The sequence below is a fragment of the Ambystoma mexicanum genome, chromosome 13 (genome assembly GCF_040938575.1).
Source record: "Ambystoma mexicanum isolate Mex_15411 chromosome 13, UKY_AmexF1_1, whole genome shotgun sequence".
Taxonomy (NCBI): Eukaryota; Metazoa; Chordata; class Amphibia; order Caudata; family Ambystomatidae; genus Ambystoma; species Ambystoma mexicanum.
Window position 1 is genome coordinate 720,531,300 of NC_090938.1, and position 21,980 is coordinate 720,553,279.

At 50.8% G+C, this 21,980-nt stretch overlaps 1 protein-coding gene across 6 annotated transcripts in view; it reads right to left on the reverse strand.

The window, feature by feature from the left end:
- LOC138521802 (E3 ubiquitin-protein ligase TRIM39-like) overlaps positions 1 to 21,980 on the reverse strand; it is a 174,927-nt gene that overhangs the window by 112,713 nt on the left and 40,234 nt on the right. For 5 of the 6 annotated variants that reach the window (XR_011283125.1, XM_069634917.1, XM_069634916.1 and 2 more), the window contains 3 exons: positions 13,402 to 13,505; positions 1,770 to 1,790; positions 1,641 to 1,667 (listed from right to left, as the gene is read on the reverse strand). Coding sequence is in view for 5 of the 6 variants with exons in the window: in XM_069634917.1 (XP_069491018.1) it covers positions 1,641 to 1,667; positions 1,770 to 1,790; positions 13,402 to 13,505 (152 nt within the window). In the remaining variant the exon portion in view is untranslated. The remainder of the gene's footprint in view (positions 1 to 1,640; positions 1,668 to 1,769; positions 1,791 to 13,401; positions 13,506 to 21,980) is intronic. The other variant, XM_069634913.1, reaches the window with a different exon arrangement.

The following is a 21,980-nucleotide window of genomic DNA, read 5'->3' on the forward strand; positions in this document are numbered from 1 at the left end:
CGCTGGGCCGCGGGGGCGTGTCCAATTCATAGGACGTGCTGTGTGCGTCGTGAAAGCTGGTGTGAGGCTAGTCGCTTGTTGCGGCCATGTTGGGAGTAACAAGGAATACAAGCCCCGGCGCGATAAGGACCAGGAGGTCCAGAAAGGGCAAGTTCTATGGGTCATGACACTCCTGTGAGCTGTGGTGCTGTCGGCCTGGCTGTTCCCGGGGTCTTCCAGCCGCTTCTGGGCGAGATGAGGAATCCTGTTACGCTCACGGTGATGTATTTCCTTTTGAATTCTTTACTTCTTCTGTGATTTATATCTATATTACTTCTGTGAGTTATTTCTATGTTATTATTGGTTGCTTCTAAGCTTTGAATAAATAGCCGTATAAGAGCTGATTATCTTCTAAGAGTGTGTGGTTGTGAGTTATTGCGTCTGTCTACGTTCAAAGTATTTGCTCTGTAATTGCATTGGTGATTTATGTTTTTCTGTGCACTCTGGGGAGGGCAATACACCGCCTCACATGTAAGGGGCTGGCATGGACTGTATTCTGAAGCTTAGAGCACCCTTTCTGCACCAGTCTAAAGAGGTGTTAATTAACAGCACGCTGGAGGTGACGTTAGTTATGAAAAGAGGTGGCATTCCTTACATATTGTTAACTTTTCCCCAAAAAAATCTAGGACTGTCTGAAATAAATCTTCTTTTCAAACTGTCAGTGCCACATTTTCTGCGTCACAGAAAGTGCTGCCGAGACTCTTCAAGCCGCCGACACTTTCCGTATTGTGGAAATGTGACTTTGCTTTTGTGCCTTTGCTCTTTGCATTTTGGCCAGAGGTACTCTGCGCACGGTAACCCTGCAGCGCTTCATCTGCACATATTTTATATGTTTTTTCTTGCCTGATGCCGACATCTCTCCTCCAATCTTCCCATCACCTTCAGAATGCAGGTGGGAAAATTTGGAGGAAGGAATGTCATTATTACGTGCCATTTAGCACAGGCTCAGAATCGGGCCGAGTGTCGCTGCAGGGTACTCATGCCGCCTCACCTACTAGTGACTCTCTGTGACTCATGTTCCTTTCCTATGACCTAGTGTCGCTGCAGGAGACTCATGCTGCCTCACCTACTGGTGGCTCTCTGTGACTCATGTTTCTTTCCTATGACTGAGTGTCGCTGCAGGGGACTCATGCCACCTCACCTTCTGGTAACTCTCTGTGACTCATGTTTCTTTCCTATGACTGAGTGTTGCTGCAGGGGACTCATGCCACCTCACCTTCTGGTGACTCTCTGTGACTCATGTTCCTATCCCATGACTGAGTGTCGCTGCAGGGGACTCATGCAGCCTCACCTTCTGGTGACTCTCTGTGACTCATGTTCCTTTCCTATGACCGAGTGTCGCTGCAAGCGACTCATGCGGGGACTCATGCCGCCTCAACCTTCTGGTAACTCTCTGTGACTCATGTTCCTTTCCTATGACCAAGTGTCACTGCAAGGGACTTCTGCCACCTAACCTTCTGGTGACTCTCTGTGACTCATGTTCCTTTCGTATGACCGAGTGTGGCTGCAGGGGACTCATGCCACTCCTCACAGTGACTCCTGAGATCCAAGAGGCCACATGGAGGGTTAGAGTTTGGAATTTGTAAATCACATGTACTCACGTTCCCAGGATTTCACGTATCTCAATTCTGAAAGTAAGAAGGAAATTAAGGTTTTGTGAAATCAGACAAACCAGCGAGACATTGAAGTATGTTAAATAAAATATATTTATTACCATTAATCAAACTTACCCATTTCTGCAGGAAAAGTTTCTGTAGTAAAAGAAAAACAAGTGATATATTAGATCCAAACTTAACCCAGCACTACCTGCCTCCAGCTCCCAGCACTGCACCCCCACTCCTTGCCCTTCACCTAATGCCTCCCCTCCAGCTCCCACCACTGCACCCCCACTCCATGCTCTTCCCCTAATGCCTCCCCTCCAGCTCCCACCACTGCACCCCCACTCCCTGCCCTTCCCCTAATGCTCCCCTCCAGCTCCTGCCACTGCTCCCCACTCCCTACCCTTCACCCAATGCCTCCCCTCCAGCTCCTGCCACTGCATCCCCAATCCCTGCCCTTCCCCTAATGCCTCCCCTCCAGCTCCTGCCACTGCACCCCCACTCCCTTCACACAATGCCTCCCTTCCAGCTCCTGCCACTGCACCCCCACACCCTGCCCTTCACCTAATGCCCTCCTCCAGCTCCCACCACTGCACCCGCACTCCCTGCCCTTCAGCTAATTCCCCCCTCCAGCTCCCACCACTGCACCCACACTCCCTGCCCTTCAGCTAATGCCCCGCTCCAGCTCCCACCACTGCACCCACACTCCCTGCCCTTCACCTAATGCCGCTCTCCAGCTCCCATCACTGCACCCCCACTCCCTGCCCTTCACCTAATGCCTCCCCACCAGCTCCTGCCACTGCACCCCCACTCCCTGCCCTTCACCTAATGCCTCCCCTCCAACTCTGCCCACTGCACCCCCACTCTCTGCCCTTCCCCTAATGCCTCCCCTCCAGCTCCTGCCACTGCACCCCCAATCCCTGCCCTTCCCCCAATGCCTCCCCTCCAGCTCCTGCCACTGCACCCCCACTCCCTTCACACAATGCCTCCCTTCCAGCTCCTGCCACTGCACCCCCACACCCTGCCCTTCACCTAATGCCCTCCTCCAGCTCCCACCACTGCACCCGCACTCCCTGCCCTTCAGCTAATGCCCCCCTCCAGCTCCCACCACTGCACCCACACTCCCTGCCCTTCAGCTAATGCCTCCCCTCCAGCTCCCGCCACTGCACCACCATTTCCTGCCCTTCACCTAATGCCTCCCCTACAGCTCCCACCAGTGCACCCCCATTCCCTGTCCTTCCCCTAATGCCTCCCCTCCAGCTCTGGCCACTGCACCCCCACTCCCTGCTCTTCCCCTAATGCCTCCCCTCCAGCTCACACCACTGCACCCCCACTCCCTGCCCTTCCCCTAATGCCTCCCCTCCAGCTCTGGCCACTGCACCCCCATTCCCTGCTCTTCCCTTCATGCCTCCCCCTCCAGCTCCCACCACTGCACCCCCCTCCCTGCCCTTCCCCTAACACCTCCCCTCCAGCTCCCAGCGCCACAACCCCACTCCCTGCCCTTCCCCTAACACCTCCACTCCAGCCCCCACCACTGCACCCCCACTCCCTGCCCTTCATCTAATGCCCCCCCAGCTCCTGCCACTGAACCCCCACTACCTACCCTATCCCTCATGCCTCCCCCTCGATCTCCCAAAACTGCACCCCCACTCCCTGCCCTTTATCAAATGCTCCCTCTCCAGCTCCCGCCACTGCAACCCCATTCCCTGCCCTTCCCCTAATGCCTCCCCTTGAGGTCCCGCCACTGCACCTGCACTCCCTGCCCTTCACATAATGCCTCCCCCTCCAACCACTGACCCCCACTCCCTGCCCTTCACCTAATGCTTCCCCTCCAGCTCCCACCACAGCACCCCCACTTTCTTGGGTGCCCAACTGTCATGTTTTGGCTTTTCCTCCCTGACCTCTCCCGCCCCAGAGATGTCACTCTTTCAGAGCGTAACCTTCTCAGCACAAAGTAAAGGACCACGGAAAAGGGCATTCAAATCACAGATAATTTTGCCTTTTTATTGGATCAAGCATATCATGCCACTATATCTGATAAAGGACCTCCTATTTTGAACCCAATACTGGCTCAGTGTCCTCGCAAGCAACACTTCGGGGGGATTTAAGTTACATCTGAGGTATTGCATTAACCCTACCTGTGCATCTGTCAAATCTGAATGATTGCAATTGACTGCATTGGGAGAGTAACTTCATGCATTGGAACACACGTACCCTATTACCCCAACACCACAAGACCTAAAGGCGGTGTGATGAATCCTACGGATCCCTCACTGAACCCCTTCCTAAAGTCTCCCCCCAGGTGGCCAGGGAAAGGCAGCCACTTCCTGACCTTGGGGGTGGTGTACTGCAGGAGGATCACCTGGGAGGAGACAAGGCCCAGGGTGGTGAGGAGATCCCGTGGGATGAGACGCGACATGTGTCCTTTGAAAGGGAACACCTTTCAAGATTGCCAAACAGGTACTGGCTTATTGCCATTACAATGTATCTGAACCTCATATACATTCTGTGGCTCTCGGCACATATACCCTAAAACCTAAACAAACCTTCATAACAGAAAGATCTTTCAAGGTATCTCAGCATAAACACCCTCCTTACTTCCAAAGGTATAAAGTAAAAGGATCTGGCAATATTGCCTTAAGTTAATTGTCTTCCTCTGTAACAACCAATTCTAACTGTTCATCTTTTAATGGTTTTAAGGGAAATAAATCTACCCCTAAAAAGCAAGAAGTTGCTTTAAAGAACGAACTAGTCCCATAATCCCATGAATACTGGATCGAGGAAGAGGGCTGAAGAGGCCTGCTGTAATAGTAGTCAGGCAATTAAGCCTAGCAGCCCACACCTGAAGGTGACTGGGAGGCATAAAAGCCCCCTCAGGTGTAGGCAATGCGCAGGAGCTGGAACAGATGTACGTTAAAATAACGTATCCCAAAAGATTGAATTACAAAATAGCAGAGCCGACTTGCCCGCATTTTGTAATTCGATGCCGTCCACATGGGCAGTCCAGCACCGAAATGGTATGGCGCTTCCCTTCTGAACAAGAATACCAACAGCAACCCCATACACGTGTTTCAGCCTTGTTGGGCCTCATCAGTGAGGTAGAGCTGTGCCTCTCTGAGCACAGTGAGCAGGGAGTCCACGTCTGGTTGCCCCCAGGTAATTTAGGGTGACCAGCCCCAAGTTCCTTCCAAAAATACAAAAAAGGTAGCAGGTGCCCCTCTCTATTTGAAACACCATATAATGTTTAGTGTGAGGGCAGATATCCTGTGTTAGAGGGTTTCCCTTTAGCTTTGGTTAGGCAGGGAAATCCCCAGCAGAGTAGTGACAGAGTAGTGACAGTGAGGCATTTAATATTATTTATACTTTAATAAAATGGCATATTTTGAACAATCATCAAAGAGTTGCCTGCCTCGCATTTCTGACCTCTCGCAGCGGTTAATGCTAAGTTTTGGCACTAGGCGACCGTGAAGTTAAATTATCATTAAGCTGGACTCATTGGCCAGACTGTTGCTTCACGAGGACAGTCAGTCAGACCTGTATTCAAACTATTCAGAGGCCGAGGGGGTCCTTTTTGTACTGCCCTCAGGATATAAATAATGTCTTTATTCCCCTTTTGTAGTTCTATGTGCTCTAATCAGGAAGCATAGTCGACTGAGGCCGTAAAGATGGATTTTCAGAATCAGCCCTGGTGCCAGATTCTGAGAGGTCACCCTATTATGGTGAACAGGACGAGACTAATGTCTAGCCAAACTCTATCAAGGTAGAATGACTGAGCAGTAAGGCTTAAACTTAGTGGTGAAGGGTTCAGTGTAGCACACACAGAGCACTCTAATAACTCAAGTTAGGCAGAATGTATACAAGTACAGTAATATTTATAAGGCCTTGGACCAACTCTTATCAATGGAAAATCACAGGTAAGCAAAACTACTAAAAGTACACTAACAACATATGTACATCCGTCATTACGACCTCCAACAAATGGTACAGGGCGGCAACAGCCCTTGCAGTCACGGCTACCGTCTAGTTCAGTTTCCACTGTAGGAAGGGGAGGGTCCAAGCCACACATGTTCTATCAGATCGGTCTTTTCACCACAATACTTCCGACCGAAATAAGAATGTATTTTTTCAGCTCCTTTTGGGCAAATCTCCTTTTTTTTTTATTTTTTTTAAACTTTTATTTTTGTTGACAGAGGCAGGTAGCATACACATTTACATCAGGACAGCAACAACAAATGCAGTATACAGGTACATTAATGCAAGGGCTTTTCTGCGGAAAGTAGGCAGCCAGGGTCCATCAGCAACAAAACATGAGTCACCAACACTTTAGACAGCAATAGGAGAAGGCCGGGGAGACCCGCCCACCGTGGAGATGTCATCCAAACTGTTCAAATAACTATTAAAGGCAGACCAGATTTACGGGGACGAGAACGGGCCGGGAGCATATCCAAAAACCCCTCCTCGCAATTCCTAGACCATGTGAGCAGATTCAACCATTTCTGGTATGTAGGGGGGGTCGAGCTTTTCCAATCCAGCAAGATGCATTTCTTGGCCACCACACAACTTACATTCAGGAACTTAACCACATCTCTAGGCTCCCCGAGGCCCCACACCCCGAACAGTGCCCCCAGCGGGTCGGGGTCAACCTCAGAATCAATAATTGTCGACAACGTCCGCATGATCTTGGACCAGAATGTGGCCAGCTCCGGGCAGGCCCAGAACATGTGCAGATGGTCAGCACCATCGGTTCCACAGCGAGGGCAGGGCCGGGGAGCAGAGCGTGCAAATCTCGAAATTCTACCCGGTGTAAAATACAGCCTATTGAGCAATTTATACTGTATGGTGCGGTAGCGGAAGTTCAAGGACACCCCACTGGTATGAGAGCACATTTTCCCCCACAGCTGGTCTGTAAGTTCCGTCCCCAGTTCAGCGGCCCAGTCCTCCCGTGCCCTGGACGGGCGGGGAGAGGGGGCGGACAGCAACAGTCTATATAATGAGGAGACCACACCGCGCGCACCTCCCGAATTAGCAATGTATGCAACCCCGGGGGAGTCCGGAGGCTCAGCGGGGAAGTCAGGCCACGCGCTGCGAAAGGCTGCGCGCAGCCTGTAAAATTGCAGCAGCTCCATAACTGAACCGGAGTGCCCCGGCTGCAGTGTTATAAACCGCCCATCTGGATAAAAGTCAGTGAGGGCACGGTAACCCAACGCCTCCCAATGGCGCGCCAATGCAATGTCGCACATGGGTTCAAGCCCGGGAAGATTCCAGGCGGGAAGCCACCTGTAGTATGGGTGTTGTTCGGCACATGTAACAAACAGCCGGCCCCAGGCCTGTACAGTGGCCCGGACTGGATCGATAGGTGAGTCCGGAACATACTTCCTATTTAGAATCAGGGACATTATGTTACAGGGTGTCCCCGCCAGAGACTCCAATTTGACGTGGGGGCGAGGTGGGGGTCCGGGGTACCAGTACGAGGCGAATTGCGCCTGTGCAGCCGTCCAGTATTTAAGCAGGTCCGGGGCCGTGAAGCCCTCTCTGTCATATGGGAGGCACATGTCCGACCATTTCTTACGCACCGCACCAGAGTGCCAGAGGAATTGTGCAAGTGCTTTATGAAGGTCTGTAAAGTATCTCCCACCTGGCCAGACAGGGACATTAGAGAAGATATATAAGAACTTAGGGAGCAGGATCATTTTCACCAGCGAGAGTCTACCGGCCAGCGACAGCGGGAGGGCACGCCAGCGCGCGATTTTGGCCTCAACTTGCTCCGCCACCGCTCGGTAGTTATCCGCTAGCAGTGTTTCCCTAGTCCGAGACACCTGGACCCCCAAATATCTAATCCCCATTGGGGACCAGCGTAATGGGTACTCCGTAAGTGGTTGGGAGGTGGAACTAGTAAGAGGGAAAATTTCCGATTTGGTATAGTTAATGGTGAACCCGGAGTGAGTGCCAATTCGGGTGATACCGCGTATGATCGGGTCCAGGTGCACATCCGGGTCTCTTACAAAAAGTAAGACATCATCTGCGTAGAGCGAGACGATTTCAGGAGCGTCTTTCAAGCGAATCCCCTGATGAGCGTGCCGGGCCCTGATATAGTCGGCCATTGGTTCTATTGCCAGGGCGAATAAGATCGGAGAAAACGGGCAGCCCTGACGGGTGCCCCTAGAAAGAGGGAACAGAGCTGACGTCTGGGAGTTAACCCGCACCCTAGCCACCGGGGAAGTATATAGCAACTTAATGTACGCCATCATGTTAGGCCCTACACCCATGGTCTCCAGCACCACCCAGGTATATTTCCAGGAGACCATGTCAAAAGCCTTCTGGGCATCCAGCGTAACCGCCACGGCGCTAACTCCCTGATCCATGCGGGCCATGACATTGAATAGCCGTCTAATATTGTGGGACGTCGACCTCCCAGGGACTAACCCTGATTGGTCATCATGCACCATATAGGACATGACCGGGAGGAAGCGGTTGGCAATCACTTTAGCGAATATTTTGGTGTCTAAATTCATTAGTGAGAGGGGCCTATACGATCCACACTCATCAGCAGGTTTCCCGGGTTTGAGAAGGACCGTAATGACGGCCTCCCGCATTGATGGAGGGAGGGTGCCCAGCCGGAGCGACTCGTTCCAGACCTCCAGCAGTCTGGGGGCCGAGATGGCCACATGCTCCTGATAAAATTCTGCCGTCAGCCCATCCGGGCCGGGAGCTTTTCCTTTGGGGAGATTGGAGATTGCCCTGACAATTTCGTCCAGCAGAATGGGGGAGTCCAATGAGTCTTTGGTTGTGGGGGAGATGAGTGTCGTGGGGATCTGGCTGAGGAGATCGCGCATTTGGGACTCGCTATGTTCAGGGGGCTGGGAGTACAGGTCAGCGTAGAAGTCCGCAAAGACTTCCAAGATTTGTTGGTCAGTCAATTGGACCAGCCCTGACTTGTCCTTGATGCAGGAGATCTGTGAATGACCCCACTCGCCCCTGGCCACCGCAGCCAGCGTCCTACCCGGCCTGTCCCCCTCACCGTATTTGCGAGCCGCCTGAGGGCGACTGAAATATCGAACTTCCCTGATGGCCTGGTCATTAAAAGCTTGGAGCTCCTCACTAATCTGGGAAAGGGTGGCTGGGTCAACCGAAGTAGGATGCGCACTTTCCAGGTCGCGTAATTTGGTTTCGGAGCGGGCAAGAGCGGCACGTATAGCCCTGAGTACTCCCGCCTCCCTCGATATGGACATTCCCCTGATGAAGACTTTGAAGGCCTCCCACCGGACCCCCAGGGAGGTGGACTGGGACAAGTTAAACTCAAAGTAGGACTGTATATCTGCAAGAATATCCGCCTTGAATACTATGTCCTGCAGGGCTGCAGACTTGAAGCACCATGTGTTAATAGTGGGAACCGGGACACCCAGGTCCACGGACATCCGGACAGGAGAATGGTCCGATAAGGTACGCGCCAAAATCTGAGTTTCAGCCACCCTACCCAGAAGCGTACTGGATACGAAAAACATGTCAATCCTCGAGGAGCTGTCGTGTACCGAGGAATAATGGGTATATTCGCGCGTCAACGGGTGCATCGCCCGCCATGCATCTCGAATATCTAGTGTCACCCCGTGCGCTAACAGTCTACGCGCTGCGCCCAAGAGCAATCTGGGGGCAGTGCCCGTTCTGTCCAACGTGGTATCCATTATGAAATTCATGTCCCCCCCCCAAATAATCTGTACTCCCACATAACCCAGCAGTATCGCTGCCACCCGGTCAACAAATTCAGGAGAGTCCACATTAGGCCCATATGTATTGACCAGCAGGTATTCCCTATTAGCCAATGAACAATGCAGGATAACATACCTCCCTTCTGGATCAACATAGTTCTTATGGAGGGAAAACTTGAGCGATCTATGAACCATCGTCAGGACCCCCCTAGCCCGGGAGGAGTAGGAGGTGAAATATCTATTGGGGCCCCAGGATGGGGCCATACATCTGGCCAAATGGCCCCCAGAGTGGGTCTCCTGCAAGAGCAAAATTTTACAGCAATGTCTGTTGGCGTAAGCCATAATTTTACGAGCCTTGGTATAGTTACTAAGGCCCCGAACATTCCAAGACAGCACTACAGTTGCCATTGCATTAAACTAGGGTACATCCCAAACTCTCTGCCAAGAGACAGCCAGTAGTTTAAAATGGGCCCTACAATGGTGCCCCGATGTCATACTTTCTGCCATACTACCTCCGTCTTTTGTAATACAACCCCACAAACCCCCAACATCACCACCCACCACCCTCACTGCCCACCCACAACTTGCAGTAGGAATTGTCCCCCACCCAAACCCAAGGTCCCCAGCTAAGCCAGGGGAGCGACCGGGTTTCCCCAACCGGGGAAGAACGGAGGGCACCACCCAACGGGGATGCGCCCACAATCCAGCCCAACAGTGGCCACCCAGCCCTAACAGCAAACCAAGCACAAACACAACCATTGCAAACGCAGTGGGGGCGCTGTAGCCGTGCGGACGGCATCTTAAGCATCATGTAGGCCAACATAGGCCGTCGAGTCAGGTTCTGCAGTGAAGGATCCAAGTTCGAACCCCGGAGTTGAGATCGGATGACAACAGAAGAACAGTAGGCGATCTCACGCAGGAGCATACAGTGTACGAGGAGTAATGAGTAATGTCCAAGGGACCAAGGTGAAACCTCAGGCCGGATGGCCATCCACAGGATCCAAGTCGCCGGGGTAAAGAACAGTATTACCACCATCACATCCCAGATGAGCGGAGAAAAATGACGAGGAGAGTGGGGCACTACAGGGAGTGCTCACTCAGCAGCCACGGGAGCATTTATCGGATTAGGCAATGGTATCTCCAACTCAATGAACTTCACTGCCTCCTCGGGGACCGTGAAGAAGTAGAGTTTGCCGTTGTGGGTCAACTTCAATCGAGCCGGAAAGAGGATGGCGTATGGGACATTGCGTTCCCTGAGCAGCTTTTTTACACCAAGAAATTGGCGCCTCTCCTGCTGGACCGCTACAGAAAAGTCGGGGAAAATCCTAACGGTATTAGCTTCCAGGCGCAGCTCTCCCTTCTCCCGTGCCAAGCGTAGGATGAGGTCCCTGTCCCGATAGTTCAGGATCCTGGCAATGATGGGTCTCGGAATATCACCAGGTCTAGGGCGAGGGGACAGGGCCCGATGTGCGCGCTCGACCGTAAAATGCGGAGACAGGGTTGGGTTGTCGAGCAGCTCCCCGAGCAAGCTCTCGATCGCATCCTCCATGCGCCCTTTGAGTGCGTTCTCGGGAACACTGATGATGCGTAGATTATTCCTGCGAGAGCGGGACTCCAAGTCGTCGCATTTGGATTTAACCGCCTTCATGTCCCCGGACAGGGCCGCGACCGTGGACTGCAGCACGTGTAGTTCGTCCTCATTAGTAGAGATCCTGCTTTCAGCCTCCGCTATTCGAGTCCCAGCTTGGTCTACACGTGTCTTGAGCGAGGCAACATTGGCATTTATATCGTCCAACTTCTCGTGGAAGGAAGCAAAATTTTTGGCCATCGACTCCATGATAACCGTGAGGTCAGGTCCCAGCGGGCCGGCCTACAACTCCACCCCGGACTCCTCCGGCAGGGGTGGGGATGAGCAAGCGTCGGATCTTGGAACCGCTCTAGCAAATCTATCCATCGAACCTCCCCTGCAGTTTCCTTTCGATTTATTCGGCATGATGGAGAGTAGCAAAGGGCACCGTGGTCATCAAGCGTCGCCCACGATGAGGCGATGGGCACGGGGTCCAGGAGTCAAATCAAGCCCGGGCGGACAGACGGGGGGCCTTCACCGATGTGGATGTGGATCACGCTGGCAGTGCAGAGCGAGGCGCGCCGCCAGGAACCAGCAGTCGAGACCTCCCCCCAGGGGGGTAGGGGTGCCCGCAGGGCAGGTCCGGGGGCAGCGCGAGGCGGAGGCCGGGACCACCGTGCCCCGCACGGGGCGCGTCTCCCCTCCGCTCCTCACCTCAATAGCGCAGTCCTCCGACAGACGAGTGTCGATGTGGCGGCGTACCCCACAGACCGCCGCAGCCGTTGGTTCAGTCCCAGCCCCCCGCCAGGCAACGAACCGCCCCGCGGGGTCCCCCAGGGAGGGAGACGGGGGCGAGCGAGCAGCGGGAGGGTGGTGAGGCCTCGAGTAAACGTCGCGGCCCGGGTAGGCCTCCAGAGAAACGTGGCCGTAGCAGGTCTCCCAGTAACCAAAAAAGGCCAGGACTCCGCCAGGAGCTGCCCAGCAGACAGGGGCAGATGGTCGGCTGCAACAGGAGTGTAGCAAGCTCCGATGTTCGCAGATGTAGGCAGATGTGGGCCGGAGCCGCACGGAGCTCAAAAGCTAAGCAGCCATCTTGGGCTGCTCCACAGCGCCACCCCGGGCAAATCTCCTTTTAATAGTAACACCCTTTTGAATTATTTTTCTGTATTATAATGTTTTTTAATGTTGTATTCCTCCCTTCTCTAAAGTAAAATGGTAGAAGATTGGTTCTCTTTTTATTGTCCCCTTCTAACTTTTCCCCCTCCCCTTCTTTAATGATTTGTTTCAATCCTTCCATTTACCCTTTTTTTTTAGGAGTTATTCTCACTTTCCGACAGTTACATATTTAAAGTTTAATGTTACAATTCATCTTTTTTCACACCACTATTTATTTCGCTAATTTTGATGAGTTTAACTCAACTAGTGCATTATCAATGAAATGTATATGTATTTAGTTTGTTCATCCAATCATGGATGACCAGTTCATTTCTTATCAACCCCATTCAAAACATGGTTTTGCTTCTCAGGAACCCCACCAATCAACCACTCATCCGATCATGGCTCATCCAATCATGATTCATCCAAACATGACTCATCCAATCAAACACTAATCCAAACATGACTCATCCAATCATGGCTCATCCGATCGAAGGCTCATCCGATCGAAGGCTCATCCGATCGTGGCTCGCTACCATGAACCTCGAAGGGTTCACGCTGAAGCTACCCGAGTGACAAAAATGCCCAGACAGCTTTGTACCAATTGGCATGACTGCACAAAACCAAACCTTTCTGGCCAGCCTCGGATTTCAGGCCTGCAGTAATCCCAAGTTCAAGCTCACCTGGAAGTGGAAACCTACTCCTCTCTGACCCTCAACCCTTGCCCCTCACAAATCATCAGCATCAAACAGTTTGACCACATTTTCCCCAACCTTGATACTAGCCCGAATAATCTTTAAAATAGACTTTATAACATCCAAGGCTAGGGCAACCCAGTCACAACCGTACCTAGCCACAACACTAGGGAGGCCAGAGCAATTCTAGAAGCCACATCATTGCAAGACTGGAAACAAACAAATGTTGAAAAGGAAAGATAAAACAGGGGGCGGGTAACCGAAGGAGACCTATCGCCACTGTGGAACGCCGTCTCAACCCACCTCCACGCAGCACCACTATGCCTGCAGTGGATGAAAAGAACTGAAGACATTGATATTTAAGGGTTTCACTAAAAACTCGGTGCACCAGGTAATAGCGGTCATATGATGCGCCTCTCGCCCACCAAAAAGCCAGCCCCGCCCCCCCGACTCAACCACTGTGATGCGCTCCATTGCCTGGTATTGTAGGGTTTGAAATATGCAAGTACAAGAATACAGGCAGATCTGTTACTCATTGAGATGTGTGTATTCACATGTATTTCAATGTAATAAGTGCAGTGAGATTGTTGGATAATCCTTCCCAACCACCATCATCTCTTGGACGGGCCTGGCCTCATATCTACCTTGTAATTCTGCGAGCAGCTGGGCATGGCGTCTGATGCTCTGCAGCGTCGTCTCCATTCCAGGGGCATCTTCCTGGGGCTTCAGAGCCTTCACGTCACTGCACCTGAGAATTATAGAAAGAGATATTGTATATAACCTTCGGCCTCCAAAAAAAAGTAAGAGATAGGGGGTCTCAACGGTAAGATAAGGGGAGGAAAAAGAGACCCCATTACTAAAGATGGAAAAGGAAGGCTCTAAATTACTAAACATGAAAGGAAGGGGAAGCGCATCCCCATAAAGCAGATGGGCGGAGAGCACCACTCATAAATGAGGGACAAGAGACAGGCAGCAGTGAGTGGAGGGGCACAGGAACCACTACTGTGACACACATTCTGAAGGGCAGACCTCAGGGAGGAGAGGGCGGGCTGGGGAATCTCTACTTTAAAGAAATAGTCTTTGAATGGGAGCCCCTCTGGGAGGAAAGGGTGGGCTGGCGAATCTATACTGTGACATAGAAATGATACAAGGGATTAGCAGTGTGGATATTCGCACTGGTTTCCGTTTGTTTTATTATCAATATTTAAATAGTTGCAAGTCTGAGGGATGCCAGATGCTGGGTAAGTGCCACATTTTTCCTGATCTATCCATTTGCGTTTTCTAACCTTTTTTGCCTGTTAGGTTTTTAGAACCACTACTGATGTAGGAATCTGAGACTCCGATCTTAGTGGACCTACGAGGGTTTTGACACAGAGGTAGGAACATAAGGCTCCCTTGGTAGCGAGGACAAGCAGTTAGACTGAGACTTAAGACATCAGGGGTTTGATGTAAAGTTATGTCATGTTATGTTACCATATCTTGTAAAGCGCACGGTGGCCAAAGGCATCATGGCGCTAGGGAGAGTGAGAACAGGGGCAAAACTAAATCAGAACAAGTGTGTTTTAACCTTCTTTCTGAACTCCAAGTTGTTAGGAGTATTTTTGATGACAAGTGGAAGGCCATTCCACAAAACAGCTGCTGCGATGGAGAACGCCCGTCCACCCACCCGGTCACGATTGTATTTAGGCACTATAAGCTGTTCCATAGTGGTAGAGTGAAGATTACAGGCGGGACGGTAACAGGAAAATAGGTATTCAGCGCCTTGACCGTGAAGGGCCCAGTGAAGAATGCACAAGGCCTTAAACTTCACCCGCTGGGCCACCGGGGGCCAATGAAGTGACCGAAATATGAGCACCATAAGAAGTGTCAGTGGCTACTCGGGCAGCCAGAGTTTGGAGCCGTTGCAATCGTTTAATCAAGCTCTTGGGTTGGGCTAAATATAGGGAATTACAATAGTCTATCCAAGATAGAACTAAAGCTGCTACCACTGGAGGGCGCAGTGGAGCCGGGATCAAAGGCAATACCTTCCTCAACATTTTCAGTTGAGGATGACCAGCCTGACATACAGCAGAAACTTGTTGGTCCATAGACAGTGAGGCCGATAACACAACACCCAAGTTTTTAACCTTTTTAACCGGAGGCGGCAAAGGTCCCAAAGAAGGAGGCCAGAAGGAGGACACCCAAAGAGTGGGATCAGGAGGGTAACCCACCACCATCACCTCAGTCTTATCACCGTTCAACTTGAGCCAATTGTGGTTCATCCAATCTCCAACGGCTGCCAGACACCCCCGCAGGCTCGACGACACTTAAGGCTGATCAAGGTCTAAATGAATCAGTAGCTGAGTGTCGTCGGCGTACGAGTAGCATCTGATGCCGAAGGAGCGGATGAGACACACAAGGGCCCAGATGTAAATATTGAACAAAATCGGCGAAAAGGAGGAGCCTTGGGGCACTCCACAACTGAGGTGACAGGGGGGGGGCAGAAAAAGAGGCAAAGAGAGGGTCTGTGTCCGATCCGCAATCAACAACTGAAACCAGGCTGCACCTGCCCTGAGATACCAAATTGGGCAAGATGAGATAGCAGGATGGAGTGGTCGACTGTGTCAAAAGCCGCTGAGAGATCCAGCAGAATCAGGGCTCCCACCCACCAGTATCCACAAGCCTGGTCATGTCGTCCAAAATGGCGACCAGAACACTCTCCATGCCTCGACCAGGACGAAACCCAGATTGAACAGTGTCAAGAAAATTGGTAGATTCAAGAAAGGTGGATAGCAAGGGAGACACCTGTGACTATAGGAGTTTAGCCAAGAAAGGAAGAAGAGAAATAGGACTAAAGTTAGATGGGATAGCAGGATCCAGAGTAGGTTTCTTTAGGAGGGGGATTACCCTAGCTGGGAGTCGTTAATGGCTTTCATAATCTCAGATAATAGAGAGGGAGCGATCTCTTTTTAATGACCCCTAGGGGGATGGCATCCGAGGGGGAGCACGACAAGTACAATTAACAAGTAATAAAATGTCCACTCAAGCAAGTACAAAATGACATCTATTTATTAACAACACATATGCATAAGTAAAAGACACTGGCCCTCATTACAACACCAGCGCTAAACCATGGCGCTATTAGCACCATGGTTGGTGCCGGTGTTGTAATGGGTCCGCCATGGTTCAATGGGGAATTACCACCCCATTCCAAGGTTGGCGGGGTGGTAATTCCCCATTGAATCATGGCCCTTCCCCATTCCCATTTTCGCCCCATAGGGCTCTATGGGAATGGGGAAGGCGCTAAGTACCGTACCGCAAATTGCGGTACCGTACTTAGCACCAAGGTCCCTTTGCGGGTCCCTACTTTAACGGCTGGTCTAGACCAGCCGTTAAGGTCGGGTCCCGCAAAGGGACCTCGTAATTAGGCGCTAAGTGTTTAACGGCGCCGCAGCCTTTTACGGCGCCATTAAACACTTACCGCCTGGGTCGTAATGAGGCCCACTACATGATAAGTAAGACAAAATGTCTACACATATACAAACCACAGGTAGGTGCCCAAAATTGGAACACACCCCACTTTAGAATTCAGTTCAAGTAATGGGTTGAACAATTAGCAAAAACGGCGGAGGGGTTAGTACAATTCTTACAAAGGCCTTATAGGTTCAGAAGGCACACCAATTCTAGAATCGATAGAATCAAAGTATCCAAATTTAAAAGGCAGGTCGCCCAGTTTTTGGATACTTTGTAGCAGTGCTCACAGTGCCCCAGTAGGGAAGAAAGAGGCTCGATACAAGGGGCAGTCCTAGAGTCAGCACTAGAATGTGTAATAAAGCAAAGTCATTGTTGCTTTGAAGGGAAGGGGCAGCTGCCTACCCCAGTTCTTCAGGGGGACCTCGGGAGAGATGCCTAGACTCCGGTTCCAGCAGCATAAGTCAGGCGCAGGTAACTGCAGGAGGGGACTTTATGCCCATAGAAAGGAATAGGGCAGAAGGCCTTCAAAAAAGCACATGCACCTTTTAAGGCCCCTCCTGTTTAGGGCACTACAACCACTGACCTTAATGGAGGGCTATCACACCAGACAAGACAGGGAAGCTAAATCTCCCTTTAAGACAGATGACGCTTACAGAGGGGCAAGGCTTTACTCTCAGTCAGGGGTCGACACAAAGGTACAATTAGTCCACACACACATCTCTAGAAAATACACTACACTGATATATTGAACAAATTATATATACTTTATTAAGTCACACATAGAAATACATCAGGTAAAATAAGTACTTAATGTATAATACTTAATGTATTAACAAGATACCCAGAATATTATAAAGCAACCAGTAAATGCCTAAAAAGGACTCTCCTCACACCCCACGGTCTAGATGCGAGTCCACTGCAACAGGAGGGCACCGAGCATACATTAACAGGGTGTGGGAGTACAAGGGAACCACACATCCTACAAGTAAATAAAGCCCCCTATGAGCCTGCACAATTCAACACAGTGTCCTAAAGACACAACCTACCCCCGGCATATGTGAAGGCCATAGACCTGGTGGTCAGCACCTAGCACATGTAGGTAGAGGATAGGAGAAAAAGCCCAGAAAAAGAAACCCTGTTACTGCCAGGTGTTTGGATATTCCTTGGGCTATTTCCTCTCACTCTGGCTGCTGCTGTGACCTCACACAGGTTAGTGCTTGCATTACTGTGATAAGTACAGGTTTTCATTCCCAGGCGTGGTTTACAGGATCGGGCACCCAGGGATTTACACCTTCACACAGCCAAAACCAGGGAAACCCAAGAAAGCAACAAAGGCCCTTCCCATGGTGTCGACCTTCAAGCCTGCATTGGAGATTTCGGCAAGGAAGGTGAAGGAACCTGTAAAGAAGGCTCCTGGAGGCTCGGTGGACAAAAGATGAAGGCAGCCCAGCAGCAAAAGATCGCAGGAAAGGGATAATGGGTGGAGTCACCCTCAGACGTCCCATGCTTAAGATCTGGAAGGTGGTTGAGGCATCATGCCACTTCTGGATGGCAGTAGTGACACAGCCAAGTGTAGATTCTAGCACTAAATGACTGGTGGCAGTGGCAGATGGCACAAACAACGGTTCCAGTGTGGAGGCGTTAACCGGGTATAGGTGAGACAGAGGAGACTTCAGGAAGCTTAAACTCCAGAGCCAAAAAACGCCAAACCAGGATATGTCCAACCCACTGGAACCTGCCAGTATGGCCAAGTAGAGGCTTTAAAGTGGCAAAACAACAGGAATCGGAGGTAAAATCTCAGTAAGCAAGTCAGCAGCAGGGCCAATCACTAGAGGGGTCCTGGGGGCAAAGGATCAGATGACCAACCATTATGGTTAGTCAGTACGACTGCCCCTTAACCGAAACCACCTCAACAGGAACTGCGAGGGAGAGCCTGGGTACTTAGACTGGCCAAACCAAGTTTAAACCAATATGGGGGCTGCCATCGTAGTCTCAAAATGAGCGCACATGGTCAGAATAGACATTTTAAAGCCACCTCATGGTTGCCCCGAACAAAAGGAGCCCTAAAATACAAAATGGCCAAGAGCAGATTTTAGAACAAATTTACTGGTGTTCCAATGGCTACCAAAAAGGTACATTGGGCGATCCAATGATGTAAAATGTCTTTCACTCTTGCTGAAAACAGAAATAAAGTACAACTGCCACCAACCTACTCCCTCAACCCTTGAAGGGCGACAATCACCCTACAGCAAACATGGGGTGTCTGAGAGGAACCCCTTCGACTGAGCCCCTTGGTGCGACCCAATACCATATACCTTAAATTCGGTAAAAGGATCGTAATGGCAGGGGACGTCAAGAGAAGACCCTTTGGTCACCAAAAAGAAGTCAAAGTTCCAAAAAGTGAAGGGGAAAAACAAAACATTGATGGGCCCATAAATGTGGCCCTAAAATCCCCAAAAATAGGAACATGCGCCCTCCCCAGACTATAACCACAGGGAAACGATCCCTTATGGGGTAAGTCCCTTCCCTGACTATATTTCTTGTGGGGCAGTCTTTGCTGACTATAGGTTCAACAGCTACCCTTAGGAATTGTCTTTCTATTGGGAGAGGGGGTCTGTCCCCAAAGCCCCTCAGAAAACCTGATCCTTCTGAACATCTAATAGTTTTTTCTGCAGAACCCTCAGTAGAAGTTTTTCTTTTTTTGTTAAACTTTATTTATTAAATGCTTGACAAGGCAGAACGGGCAATCATATCAGTAGCATTATACAACGTTACATGAATTTAGAAGTGGTCTCATTCCCGATTATGTTACAGTACATTACCGCTGTGTGGCGCTTAGAATGAGGTAACAAATGCAAAACTAACACATGCAGTTTTCAGAGTTCAAAGGGGATCAATGGCAACCGGTCCGTCAGTGGTGATTGTTTGCAGGTACGCTCGGAAAAGGTGGCCAGATGTCTGGGGGTTTGCAGCAGGTTGGTTGCAGGGAGATCCAGCGTTCCTCATTTTCTGATGCCCAGATTACATTGCGGAGCCACTGTTCGATGGTGGGACTAGCTGGCCTAAGCCACAGCAGCAGTATACAGCGCACCGCAAGGATCATGCACAGGCTAGCCAGTTTACGACAGGCTCTCTGAAGTGTTGAAAACTCATGGAACAGGCAGTTCGTAGGATCAATTGTGCAATCTAGCATAGCAGATACAGCAGTGCAAACCCCCTCCCCAATACCCCATGATTCTGGGGCAGTTCCAAATCATGTGGAAGTAGCCTGCGTCGTCCATGTGGCACCTGGGGCAGTGGGGAGTGTGATCATGGGACATGATGTGTAGTCTAGCTGGGGTGTAGTGGAATCTATGTAGCACCTTGAAGTGGATCAGGTGGAACCTAGCATTCAGAGAAACCTCCCGAGTTCGCATGCACATAGCCTCCCAGCCTTCGTCAGTGATGTCAGTACCCAATTCCCTTCCCCATGTCTCGCGGAGCTTAGAAAGCGGTTTATTAATCCGTTCCTGAAGCAGTATAGTCTGGATACTACCCCAGGTCTGCATGTATGAGATGTGTGATATAGGCAGCAAGCCTAAGGGCAAGCACCTTTGCGACTATGTTAACATCGCTATTGATAAGTGACATGGGGCGATATGAACCACAATGCGTAGCTGGCTTACCGGTTTTAAGAAGTACAGTAATCACTGCTTCCCTGAGTGTGGGGGGCAGCTCTCCCTTTGCACAGGCCTCACTCCATAGGGCAGACAGCTGAGGCGTGAGGAGTGACTTTTATAGCATTTATAGAAATCCGTGGTGAGGCCATCCGGGCCTGCGGTCTTACCAGAGGGCAATGCCTCAATAGCCAGCTCTATTGCCCGACAACTCAATCGGTCTGTCAAAGACCTCTCTAGTCTCATCGGAAAGTACAGACAGCGGCAATCCGTCCAAGAATTGTCTATATCCGAGCCGGATGCATCATCATTATTGGCAAAGAGCGCCGCATAAAAGGAACAGAATACCACATTTACACCCTGTTCAGTGTGGACCAAAACCCCATCAGGATCTTGAATTAACGGAATGTGATTCCCACCCTCCTCCTGTCGCACCACCCTAGCCAGAAGCCTCCCCGGGCATTCCCCTTTGCCATATTGTCTTGCTATTACTGTGTTGTCGAGGAACTTCCATTCCCTCTCAGCATGGTGCCTGAAGCTGTCCAGGGCTTCTTTTATTTCGCCTCGTGTAGTGGAGGTGGGGTCTGTAGCATATTGTGTTTCGAGTTGCATAAGGTTTGCCTCAACATTTAGTATATTGCGGCGTATCGCCCTGAGAATCCCCGATTCTTTGGAAAGGGTCATACCGCGGATATAAGCTTTAAAGGTGTCCCAGAGGATAGCCAGGGAGTCCACCGTGCCTGCGTTTATTTAAAAATAATCTTCCACACATTCCTCTAGCTCGGCTCGAAATACAGAATCTAATCAATCTAGCGCCTGGGGCTTGGGCCTCCAGGGGTGTCTGGGGCACTGTTTCTCACCCCATGTCATCATCAGGGTGATCAGGGAATGCTCCGAGTATGTCCTGGGGAGTAGGTCTGCTTCTATCGTCAATTTTATTAGTGTCCCAGATACGAGCCACCAGAATGCGAATCGTGTACTGTTGAGTAAAAGGTGTAGCCGCGAGTCTGGGGATGTAGCAGTCTCCAGGCGTCCTCTACCCCCAGTCCAGTCTGTCTTTCAAGTATGGTCGGGCGGCTCCAATCAGCTGCCTGGCCTTATTTCCGTTTCTGTCCAGGTTGAGGTCTATAATGGTATTGAAGTCCACGCCCCACAGGACAGGAACTAGAGGGTACATTGCCAGCAAGTATGCAAAATGAATATAGAAGTCAGGATCATCTATGTTGGGCCCGTAGATATTAAGCATCACCACCTCCAGACCAGATAGCACGCCGTGCGTCAGCAAATAACGCCCAAGGGGATCGACCCATGTGGCCTTGGGTGCATATTGTAACGATTTGTGAATAAGGATCATGACACCTCGGCTTTGGGTAGTGTATTGTATATAAAAACGCTGTGTTCCCAGCTTTTAGCAAACGTATCGCAGCCCGCCACTATAGCATGCGTTTCTTGCAGAAAGAGGATTCAAGCCTTGTGTTGTTCAGCATACAGCTGTAGCATCCGCATCTTGGCGTGGTTCCCCAGACCTCTAATGTTTCATGCATCTCAGTGTATCAGCCATCATCTGGCCATTGTAAGTGGTAAGCAATTTAGCATGGGGTGGCTGTTCGCGTCATGCAGCGCGGTCCGTAACACAGCAGGGTAAAGAGTCGCGAGTATAGAATGCACAGTAGCATAGAGTTAGAACCGTTGCAGGGGGGAAACAGTAGTTGGCACTGGGGACCCAACTCAGAGCTACTCATATTAAGTCCTGCGTTGGTACTTAAGCAACGGCCAGTGGGATCAGTCACTAGTGTAGTGAGAGGATAAGCAGGATCACCCAGGGAAGTGTTGGTCCAGGAATTTCATTGCTTCCTCAGGAATTGTGAAGAAGTAAACCTTCTCCGAGCGTTCTACTCTCAACTTGGCGGGGAACAGCATAGCATACTTGACTCACAGGCAGTATAGTCTCTTTTTCACCACCATGAAGGATTTCCGTTCTTGCTGCTCTGAGACAGAGAAATCCGGGTACAGGTGAACTCTGTTAGATCCCAACATGAGCTCTCCCTTGGCTCTGGCAGCCCGCAGTAACGCATCCCTGTCTCAGTAATTCAAGACTCTGGCAATAATTGGCC